We start from the raw sequence: 12,442 nt of genomic DNA, 5'->3' as shown, positions 1-12,442 counted from the left end.
ACGTGAAGTTAGCTAGCCAATGAAGTATGAGTTCTTACGTGCATACATAAGTACACAAAAACTTTTTTTATTTTTATATAAAACGATATATATTTTAATAAAAGCTATTCCATTCAATGATTTTGTAACATATTCTTATATATGTTTTTATAATTATTAAAAACTAGCTGACCCGGCGAACTTCGTATCGCCTAACACAAACTTTATCGTATGGTATTAAAGTTCAAATTGACTTTTAAGTATTATCACAAATCTTTTGTATGAAAGAAGGGAGTATAGAAAAGTGTTGTTTTTAGACTTTTTCAGGAAATTTTTTTTTTTTTAGAATTTTTCTCTCCGTAAGAAACATCCTTGTACTTCAAGGAATATTTTAAAAAAAGAATTAGCGAAATCGGTCCAACCGTTCTCGAGTTTTGCGCTTAGCAACACATTCAGCGACTCATTTTTATATTATAGACTAGATGACCCGGCGAACTTCGTATCGCCTAACACAAACTTTATCGTATGGTATTAAAGTTCAAATTGACTTTTAAGTATTATCACAAATCTTTTGTATGGGAGTATAGAAAAGTGTTGTTTTTAGACTTTTTCAGGAAATTTAAATTTTTTTTTTTTTAGAATTTTTCTCTCCGTAAGAACCATCCTCGTACTTCAAGGAACATTTTAAAAAAAGAATTAGCGAAATCGGTCCAACCGCTCTCGAGTTTTGCGCTTAGCAACACATTTTGCGATTCATTTTTATATATAAGATTTTATAGAAATACAAAGATCAAAGACTGATTATGCCAATACGTCTAAACCATGGAGCATAGGTCAAAAAAATAATTGTCGTAAGGATATTTATGTTGGTAGCAATGTATTTGTGTCTAATAATACTTTGACTTTTGATATGAAATTGACATTCTATCAAAATAAGTCTAATTCCTACAAGAATCAGTTTTATAATTTTTTATTTTATATAACTTAACAATTATTGACATTGTTAAGCATTAATTAAAATTACACTATTTTGTGTGTTATAAAATGAATGAACTCCTAACAACAACTTTATGTAAATTGGTTAGTAATTTTTTATTTTTCTATAATTAAATAAAACAAGAAAATTGAAGAAAAATCAGTATATAGGTATTAGATTTCTGTTTTCACAAATATATTATAATTTTATAAATTTAAAATTATAATTTTATAAAAATATATTATAATATTTTTTTGAAAGTATATTATAAGTAAACTTGTTTAAAAAGCAAAAATAAGGAAAATATCGTAATATTATTTTAAGAATTTTCCTTATATGAAATACAGTTTGAGAACAGTTAAATTGGTTTCAATACTTGGTAAGGTATTGTATTCAAGAATTAAATATATTATTATATATTATTTAATATTATATATATTCTTCATCATTAAGACTATTGTACACTTCCTACCCGTCCCTACTATATCGTGTCTTGTACCCAAAGGTTATCTGGAAAAAATCGCTCTTCAGCGATAAGTTTGCCTTTGTATATATTTTTTCAGTTACTCCTGTTTGTTTATATTTTGGTGTACAATAAAGAATATATTATTATTAGTATTATTAAAAAAATCAACATTTTTCAGAAATCAAACAAATACTCTCAATTAAACATTGTAATAGGTAACGAGAGCTGCGACTTAGACTCGGCAGTGTGCTCTGTTGTCTTAGCTACCTTTCTAAACTGGTTAGAAATTCATAATAAGGAGGAAAATGACATTGGCTGTGTCACCATCTCTATACTAGACGTGGCCAGAGAAGACTATCCTTTGAAAACTGAAGTCGCATACTGTTTGAAAGAATGTGGAATTACTGAAAATAATTTATTGTTTAGGTAGGTATGTCTGGATTTTTTTTGTCAGGTATTTATCAAAGTAGGGAAGATCACAGCTAAATAATACTGTTTTCAAGCAGTGTTTGTTCCTGTTGGTGAGTAAGGTGACCAGAGCTCCTGGGGGGATTGAGGGTCGGGTCAGCAACGCGCTTGCGATGTTTCTGGTGTTGCAGGCGTCTATAAGTTACGTTAATCGCTTACCATCAGGTGAACCGTACGCTTGTTTGCCGACCTAGTTATATATAAAAAAAAGAATGATTAAGTTGGCCAGTGCTCCTGGTGAGGGTCTGAAGTAGGCCGGCTATGCATTTATGATGCCCTTCGTATAGGGGATGTATAGAGGGTATACTGGCTCCATACCTCAATGTATTTGATTTGAGTAGAACCATTGATTATCTAAATTGTAATTAATTTATTATTATTTCAGAGATGATGTTAATTTAAAAGAACTAGTAAATAATCAGACGAACATAACATTAGTCGATCATCATGTATTGGCGAAACGATTAGATTTCCTAACACCGTACATTAAAGAAATAGTCGATCACAGACCGTTAGACAAACAGCAATGGAACTACAACAATGATGTTAAGACTTTAATCAAAATCGTTGGATCGTGTGCAACGCTCATTGTGCAACGGATTCAGAGTGTAGCTAAAGGAATTGAGTTTTTTAATACATACCCTGTGTGTGCTGATCTTCTACACAGTAAGTTAAGATTAAATTGATCCGTGCTATGAAAAAGTATGGGAGTGAATCGAGGAAGAGATTAATTAATTTTTTATATCAAGGTCAAGTTACCTCTTAATGAGTAAAGGAGTAAACTCCAGTCTAGTGTCAGAGCTGACAGACACACATTTTTTATATTTCATTTTCATTTCAGGTGTAATTATATTAGATACTGTAAACTTTTCGAAGGAAGTGAACAAAGCAACACCTCTAGACATGGAAATGGTTGATTACCTAGAGAGTGTATTGAAATTGGAAAATTGTGAACAGACGAGGTACTGTCATTATACTGTCTGTCTCTCATCGTTAGTTCTATTTTTAAACGATTTTAAAAAATGGAATACCTTAATTTGACTTTTTTTTTTATTATGTGTGTTACCTCATAACGTTTTACCCGGTGTACTGAATTTGATGATTATTTTTTTAATCGAAAGCTAATGCTTGTCATGTGGTGTATAGTAACCAAACATTATATTAATATTATATATAGATATTTTTTGTACTTGTCCAAATATTTCTTTCCGGCTTGGATGTCCTTGTGGGTCAACACACTGTGACTTGGAGTGCACGTTGAGCCTTCTACCCGATTGTTATCATAAGTACCTGATAGCGGTCGTTAGTCATAGTAGGATACATATCCGCCAACCAATCCTGCTTTCTGTGCCGCGGGTTGCGAGTTCGATTCCCGCCTGAGTCTGGATGTATATTTGTATATATTTATTTATATATAAAATTTTTGTGTCACAATGTTAGTTAAAATACTCGTTCGAAACGGCTGAACCGATTTTTATGAAATTTTGTGTGCATATCGGGTAGGTCTGAGAATCATGGAATCCAACATCTATTTTTCATAGCCCTAAGTTACAAAGGGGGCGGGTGGGATTAAGAGGGTTAATAACATATATGGCAAAACAATGTTTGTGGGGTCAGGGGTTATATATATATAGTTATAACAGTCGGCCGTAACCTGTAACACAAGCATTAAGTTGCTTACCATAGGAATAGACGACCGTGTGTGTTATAAGATTTAAAAAAAAAACCCGCAGTGGAGCAACGTGGCGGATTAAGCTCCGACCTGACTCTTACATGGAGACAAAGGCTTATGGCGCAGCAGTTCGATGCTAAGGCTAAATGCAATGCTTACAATGCATATTATGCAAATGCTTTACAGACAATTAAAGTTGGAACAATTACTGAAAGCGCGTAGTGACGTCACATCGCTGACGCCATCTCAATTACTAAGGAAGGATTCGAAGATATTGGAAGATGTGTTCGTACCGAGCTTTCCCATACTTGTAAAGGTAATAATTATCTATATTGTATTTACCACCCTTAAACAAGAAACTACCCGTAAAACTATTCTGAGAGATATCCAGATTACATGTTTTTTGTGAACATTTTTGAAGTAAAACTTCTTTACGAACGCTTGACTTGGGGATTAAGCTGGTGAATGCGTGACGAAAGCGTTACGAAAAGTGTGATCGGACGAGGCGAACGGAAGCTGAGAGGGAGTTATAAGTTAGTGAAGATAGAAAGAGAGAGAGTTACGTTTCGTATCTTACTGTAGCGGCAAGAGCGAGAGGTGCGAGGACACATTTTCTTTCTCTCATATAGATGGAGATAAAGAAGTGTTACTTCAGTTGTGTTGTCTAAAAAACGCTCGTTTTTTATTTAGTACTAGCTGACCCCGCAAACGTTGTTTTACCATGACACAAAATTTCAAATATCTTTCTCAATTTGATCGCAGCACCAACTGTTGGCACAAACTGAAATTAAAATCATACTTATAAATAAAAATTAGTTAAATAAACATTTTCCAGTGGACCAAATTGTGAATCTAAACCATCCTCGAATCCCTTTGAACTCACACAAAAAATGTCATCAAAATTGGTCCAGCCGTCTAGGAGGAGTTCAGTGACATACACACGCACACAAGAAATATATATATATAAAGATTAGTAAATCTATTACTTATTAGATATAAGTTCCTAAAATATTTTTTTATTGTAATTTTCCTACAGGAATTCCTACAAAAACCAAACGCTTTAGAAGCCGTCAGCGAAGCCCTAAATACAAAGAACTGTACCGTAGCTGTCTTGCTTGGTATGGATCTCTCGGAGGGATTGAAAAGGGACGTTGCGGTCCTTAGCCCTTCATGCCCCGATAAAGTAATAAAGGTATTAATTTTATATGGAATCCGGTATTACATTAGTAAATATTTAACCCACATCAAAAAGGAGATTCTCACTACGATTGTATGTTGGGGCATACTGATTTTGATGATCATTTGAATTCATTTCAATTTAATTGAGATCTGACAAGTACTTTTTGAATTATTTCTACTAATGCGTAGTTAATTGACTTTGACTACGTTAATAATTATATTACTTGTCGATGTAAATTCTTCGTATTGATTTTTCTTTTTGTTGGGAGTTTTTGGAGTTTACTCCTTAAGAATCGATTTTCATACAAGGCCCCCAGTGTGAAAAAAATATGAGGAGTACAATCTACTGAACGAATGACCTTGTTGCTTTTCTCGTAACGCCATCTATACTACCCTATAGGATTCCGATAGATGGCGATATTTGATTCGTTTATTTACCACTTGATATGATATTAATCTTTTTGTTAGACTAGCAAGCCTTTTTTGTGCCTATTAAGACAGTCGATCTGCAGGAGTAAACTCCAGTCGTGCGTCGGAGCTGACACACACACTTTTTTAGACTACAGACACAATTATTTAGTATATTTTATTTATTTATTTAAATTCTTTACTGTACAATAAATATACTTATATAAGTGTGTACAAAAGGCGGGCTTATAACTAATGCATTTTCTACCAGCCAACCTTGATATGTGCAAGAAAGTATAGTGTGTCATCATCATCATCATCATCATCACTTCAGCCTATCACAGTCCACTGCTGGACATAGGCCTCCACAAGTTCACGCCAAAGATGGCGTGAACTCATGTGTTTTGCCCATAGTCACCACGCTGGGCAGGCGGGTTGGTGACCGCAGGGCTGGCTTTGTCGCACCGAAGTTACTGCTGCCCGTCTTCGGCCTGTGTATTTCAAAGCCAGCAGTTGGATGGTTATCACGCCATCGGTCGACTTCTTAAGTTCCAAGGTGGTAGTGGAAATGTGTTATCCCTTAGTCGCCTCTTACGACACCGACGGGAAGATAGGGGTGGCTATATTCTTTATTACCGTAGCCACACAGCGTATAGAGTGTATAGGTGTACAATAAAAAACAAATAATATAATATAATATTTTCTGTTACAGCTAGCAAAGTTTCTTCAAGACTGGTCTCATCCTAATCTGGAACTGGTCCCCGAAACGCAGAATTGTGTTTACTTCAAACAGAACAACCTCGCGGCCTCCAGGAAGCAATACATGCCCGCCTTAAATGAGTACTTAAACAATTGTAAACAATAAAATTGCTAAATTAAATCTGGGTGTTGTATGGCTTATTATTGTGGTTTAGTGTTTTTAACCGACTTCGAGAAAGGGAGATGGTCCTCAATTCGACTGTTTTTTAAATGTATGTTGCCTCAGAACTTTATATCTAATTATGCATATTTACTTGAATATTTTTTTCGTCGACGCATGTTGTATTACTTGCTGTGTCATTGAAGTTGTTTTTTTCTTTTTTTTCGTTTGCGTGCAAACACAATTATTCAAGAAGGCTTCAAGCACCTTTGAATCCGTAATTTTACAATTATTTGCAATATTAGTAAATTCTTGCTTGTGTTTTGTTCCTGTGAATAGAGTCGGGGGAGAGGGAGGGGTTTAAAGGATAGAGTACAAGAACTGTATACATAAACAAAAAAAAAAAATAACCATCAATTATATAGATAAAAAATAAAAATTATCATTTGACACAAAAAGTATTTATTTCAATTGATAAAAATAAAATAAATTTAACATTATAAAAATCCTTAAATAGTACAAGATTCTTAAGAGTATTTAATGTTACGCTACAACCAGCCTTTTTAAATTGGCATTTTAAAATTAAATAAATATAATAAAATATCAAGTTATTTTCAAAAATAGTCATGCTAAAATTAAAACTAAACTTAACGCTAACTACACTTTCTAATGAGGATTAAAACCAGATAATTTAAAATGGATAATGTAATGTCAATTCCTAAGATTTAACTAAGTTTTGTTCCTGTTTCAATACAATAGTCTATTACGAGTCGTACTGTGGCCAAGTTAACTGCTTTCTAAAAACTAATGGTCGCCCAGTGTTCGAAATTCGACCATAATTAATTTAAATTATAAGTTTGAATATTATTAAGGTTCTGTTGTCAAAGACTACTTCTATAATAATAAACGAAAGAGTATACATGCGTGTGTGTGACAAATACATGAAAAAAAAAATATTATCATTTTGCACACCTCTATATAAACTATAAGTGTGCGAAATTTCACACTCCTCCATTCGCGCAATTTTTAAAAAGAGGTACAAATTTTTTGCTTTACGTATTAATATATTTCTAAAACTACCACTTGAATTATATAAAAGCATATTTATAAAATAAATTTAATAATTAAACAAAATATTTGTGATGAATTAAGCTTGACAATAATATTCAATGACAAATTTGTCCAAACTATTTGATAACAAATCTGGTTCACCTGGTGCACGGATTTAGAGCGGTCTGAGTAAGACTGACCAATCATTGGTAATACAAATATGAACCACTTTTGAAAGCTGATGTTTGTCTTGTGGTCCCATTTAAATTTGATCAACATCTGACGACTACCTTATGAGTATTTTTTGATAACGCGTATTTACTTGACTACCTTTTTGTTTACTTACGTTGTATTACTTGTTGATGTAAGTCGGTTTTGTTTTCGTTTGCGAATAAACACAATTACACCAAGCTCGGTTATCTAGGTAATTTGATTAAAACAGTTTGTCAAAGTTCAACAAGAGAGTTTGACAAACAAAGTCAAACAAACAAAGGTTTATCACAACACGGTTTAACAATATAGTAAAATTCTTACATAATCTGTCTCGCTTGCTAAAGCGACACACGACCTTACAAATTACATTAAAAATTTGTAAAATATAATATCGTTATTCTATAAATATAATTATATATAACTAAATGCGTCTTAAATTTTGTTAATAAATAACAATTATAGTTGGTCCATAATGACAGATTAACCTGAGGTCTGTATCCTTTACTTATAACGAGTATATCTCTAAATTGCGTCTTTAACTTTCTTTTTCAGTAAAATTCAAAAAATTGTTTGGTTTACGGACTATAGTTTAACGTGACAACGTCATAACAAAACATCTCGGACGCATAGGCCAAAGTGGAAGAGAGATAGATGCGGCGCAAGCGTACAAAGAGCGTTATGCTACAATGAGTCATCCTTTTTCGTGCATGCAGCCGGCGTTCATCGATTTATTAGACGTTGTCACGTCAAAATATATAATTAAAAATTTGATCGCAAAATAGGCATTTTAACTTGGAAAACAAAGTGTTTGTTAATTTACATCTGCTGTCTGAACATGGCTGTTATTTCTTCGATCGTCTTGTTCTTCGTTTCGGGAACTTTGAAAACGATGAACAATATAAACACGAACTGTAGAACTGCGAATATTATAAACGTGTTTGAACCGATGACGAGCTGTAAGGAAAAAATATATATATTAATACATTATATACAGGGTGGCCCGTTTACAGTGGTCCAAAAATTTTTTTCAGCTTGAGAGCATCATGAGTGATCATTTAAAACAAACTTTAGTTAGGCGAAAACTTATGGTTTAGAAATTATGATTTTTTTAAAAAATAATCCGAAGTTTCAATATTTTTGACACAAAACCACTCTGTTATGAAAACTACTGGACCGAATTGAATGAAATTTGGTATAGGTATAGCGTAATAACCTACCTATCGCGCTATAGGCTCATGTAGTGTAAGTAATTAGACTGCATTTTTTTATTTCACTTTTTCTGTAGTTTTTTTTAACTTTTCGGCAAAACATTGACTTTCGAAAAAATCCTGTGAAAAAAAAAATGTACCACCAAGGTTTTGCTGGTACTGCTAAAAAGTACCTTAACATAGGGTTATTCTTTACACAAAAAATTATAGTTGTCCTTCGATTGTAACATCTTCAAAAACAACATCATGTACATTAACACATGAAAATCGAGAAATTACGAAATTTACCATAATTTTAATCATTTGAAACGGCCAATTATTAATTAGATAATCATTCATTGGGATAAAAATAGTTACAAATCAGTATTCACATGGCTATAAAATGTTAACCTGCCAGCTAAGATAACTTAACTTTATTGTAATGTCAATTTATTGAGTTTTTTGTTGTTATTTAGTTTTTAGTTTAAATCTTAATAAAAAGTTTGGAGAATTAATAAAACAACAAAATAATTAACATATTGTTTATTTTTTACAAAAGGTTTACGAAATGCCGTCCGCCTTGCGCTAAACATAATCTGCATCTGCGTAAAAAATTTCTTCGCAGCCTATTAAATGGCTGCCGGTTTTGTTTAATGGCTGTTATAGCCACTTGAATTTTTCTTCTTACATCTCGCTCTGATATGCTCTCCCGTGCGTACACAATCTCCTTAAAATATCCCCAAATAAAAAAATCTACGGGGTTCAAGTCGGGTGAACGGGCTGGCCAGTGGATGGTACCACCGCGACCGATCCACCTCTGCGGATACGTAGCATTTAAATGGTTTCTTACCCGCAGAGCAAAATGGCAGGTAGCTCCATCGTGTTGTAGCCACATGCGCTCCCTTAAATTATCTGGCAGGTGTCTCAACAGACCGGGTAATTCATTTTGAATGAAATTTAAATAAATGTCAGTATTCAACCTTGACGGTAACTCGAACGGGCCCACAAACTCTTTATTGACAATTCCGCTCCACAAATTAACGCTATAGCGTTCCTGGAAATTTGACTCTCTTACTAAATTGGGATTGGTCACTGCATAATAATGCGTGTTATGCGTATTAAATAATCCAACTCGCTCAAACCGACTTTCGTCGGTCCAGAAAACGCTATCAAAAAAATTTGGGTCCTCCCGATCTCTCCTCAACATTTCTCTACATAATGCCATTCTTCTAGGATAATCTTCTGGTTCGTTTGGATAAGCTTGAACTTTTTGATAATGGTAGGGATAAAGTTGGTTAGCTCGAATAGTTCTATGAATTCTAATCCTGGGTATACCCGTACGCCTTGCCAGTTGTCTTTGGCTTGTAGTTGGATCACGACGCAACTCCTCCAGGATAACATCTTCATCATCTCTATTTACGCGTCCAGGTTCACGACCACGGAAGCCAGGGATAACTCCTTCTAGGAAAGAACTATGCAGCCTCACGAAAACGCGATGGTCCGGAAACCGCTGCACAGCCGGACCTGGCTGGCGTTCAGCAAATTGCCGATAAAGCCTGGCCGCTTCTCGCGCGACGCCTTGTGCGACACCATAAAAATAATGCATCATCGCGTATTCACGCGGTGAGTAGGGTGCACGTCTGGAACGATTTCCATCCATTGTCAACAAAATATCCAAATCAAGAGCACAATCAGCAGTCCAGTTCACGTAAGCCAAGTAGTCAGATGAGCGATCAGATACAAGTCAATAAACGAAGCCAAAACGTTAAAATACAACAAACTAAATAGAATAACTGCAGTGAGCGCAAGCGACAAACGACAACTGAAGATCGTACGTGCTTAATAACAATAGGGTAGCGTCTATCTCTTTTTAACAAACGCACGACATAATTAACGTTCTCTGTAGTCCAATACCGGCCCGCTTTACCTGCTTTTTATGACACTGTTTTGTATACTTGTGAGATGTTTCACATCAGTATCACCGATGAATGAAGACCACTTGGAGTTCAAATAATGTTATTTTTGAAAAATTACGAACGGATAGGTTTAAATTAAAACTATGGTAAATTTCGTAATTTCTCGATTTTCATGTGTTAATGTACATGATGTTATTTTTGAAGATGTTACAATCGAAGGACAACTATAATTTTTTGTGTAAAGAATAACCCTATGTTAAGGTACTTTTTAGCAGTACCAGCAAAACCTTGGTGGTACATTTTTTTTTCACAGGATTTTTTCGAAAGTCAATGTTTTGCCGAAAAGTTAAAAAAAACTACAGAAAAAGTGAAATAAAAAAATGCAGTCTAATTATTTACACTACATGAGCCTATAGCGCGATAGGTAGGTTATTACGCTATACCTATACCAAATTTCATTCAATTCGGTCCAGTAGTTTTCATAACAGAGTGGTTTTGTGTCAAAAATATTGAAACTTCGGATTATTTAAAAAAAAAAACATAATTTCTAAACCATAAGTTTTCGCCTAACTAAAGTTTGTTTTAAATGATCGCTCATGATGCTCTCAAGCTGAAAAAAATTTTTGGACCACTGTAAACGGGCCACCCTGTATATACGTCACGTTGTTTGTCCGCTATGGTCGTCTAAACTATAAATAGTTTATTAGTACCGATTTTGGTTGTCAAAGCACACCGTGTGCGGTTTGATCCAAATTGAAAGATAGGCTATATTTTATTGCGATATAAATAATTTTATATAAAAAAAGGCGATATGAAGTTCGCCAGGACAGCTATGTATATATAAACTACAGGACCGATTGTATTGAAAATTTTCACAGGTGTGTAACTTTGTCCAACTTAAAATATAGGCTATATTTTATTTCGATTAATGATATGGCGGTAGGAAGTTCGTCGGGTCAGCTAGTAACTAATAAATACCTTTAACATATCGTCTGTTCTTAAGATTACCAACACAATGTCTGTATTATAAGTAACATCAGCCGATAACGTTACATATATTTTTAACCGACGTCAACAAAGGAGGTGGTAAGTGTTACCTCATAAATTTTTACTGGCTGGACCAATTTCAATAATTCTTGTTTAAATCGAAAGCTGGTGCTCGTCATGTAAACCCGTTTAAAATAAATAGAGATGTGGCAAATACTTTTTGAGTGATCTTTGATAGCGCGTATTTATTTGACGACTTTTTCGTTTGTACGTTGTATTACTGGTCGATGTAATTGAAGTAGGTTTTATTTGTTTGCAAACAAACACAATTATAATATTATAGCTAACCCAGCCAGCTATGCGCTGCTGTGGCTCAGTAATTATAATCGATTGAATCAATTTATTATAAATGTGATGAAAAATATATAATCAAATGAAAAATATGTAAAGCCTAACTGTTCGTGATATGATTGGTCAAATATGTTATAAGCATGAAAACATATATAAATTCTATATTCAAACGCGCCACCTATAATCTAGAATTAGAAATACGGCGCCATCTATCGGACATCTGTGCAACTTAGATGCCAAACCACCATCTATTAGAATTTAATAGAACTAACCGATAAATACACACTCAAGTCGTATAACAAACATTTAATTTGCAATAACAAATATTGAGATCAATAATTGAGATATAAACTACCCTATCTCCCAAGTTGGACTAAATTACAGATGCTTACAAAATTTGATAAAAATTGGTTCAGTAGTTTCGGAGTTTATTGCAAACATACATCGTGACACGAGATTTTTATATACATAAATGCTTTCTATAACATGGAGGTGAGATATGAGTTCGAGGCCTGTTTCACCAGTTCTGGAAGTTATTCCGACATACAAGTTAAGAATAAACTAACAGCGGGAGGTAAATAGACCAATTATGACCTTTTTGACATCAGTTAGTAAACTACAACTTAGATTCACAATTACGTATAGAAATAGAAATTCAGTAGTAAAAAAGAATATTAAATTAAAAACTTTTATCTGTTGGATACCATCATCCGTTAAATAGCGTTATCCGC

At 33.8% G+C, this 12,442-nt stretch overlaps 2 protein-coding genes across 2 annotated transcripts in view; one reads left to right on the top strand and one right to left on the bottom strand.

The window, feature by feature from the left end:
- The first annotated feature begins 1,023 nt into the window (after positions 1 to 1,023).
- On the top strand, positions 1,024 to 6,042 carry LOC123666032 (exopolyphosphatase PRUNE1). Its single transcript, XM_045600242.1, has 7 exons — positions 1,024 to 1,059; positions 1,600 to 1,847; positions 2,275 to 2,555; positions 2,731 to 2,851; positions 3,748 to 3,877; positions 4,598 to 4,753; positions 5,861 to 6,042. Exons 1-7 carry the CDS (start codon positions 1,024 to 1,026, stop codon positions 6,011 to 6,013), a joined length of 1,125 nt encoding a protein of 374 aa, XP_045456198.1. The 3' UTR covers positions 6,014 to 6,042.
- Positions 6,043 to 8,054: 2,012 nt separating this feature from the next.
- Positions 8,055 to 12,442, bottom strand: part of LOC123666265 (solute carrier family 2, facilitated glucose transporter member 1-like) — a 42,186-nt gene continuing 37,798 nt past the window's right edge. Inside the window, exon 12 of the mRNA XM_045600434.1 lies at positions 8,055 to 8,224. Within this exon, the coding sequence (XP_045456390.1) occupies positions 8,087 to 8,224 (138 nt within the window). The 3' untranslated portion in view covers positions 8,055 to 8,086. The remainder of the gene's footprint in view (positions 8,225 to 12,442) is intronic.

Source organism: Melitaea cinxia, chromosome 25, assembly GCF_905220565.1.
Source record: "Melitaea cinxia chromosome 25, ilMelCinx1.1, whole genome shotgun sequence".
NCBI classification, from domain to species: Eukaryota; Metazoa; Arthropoda; class Insecta; order Lepidoptera; family Nymphalidae; genus Melitaea; species Melitaea cinxia.
Note: the sequence above shows the minus strand (reverse complement) of the source record. Positions and strands in the feature narration are given on the sequence as shown.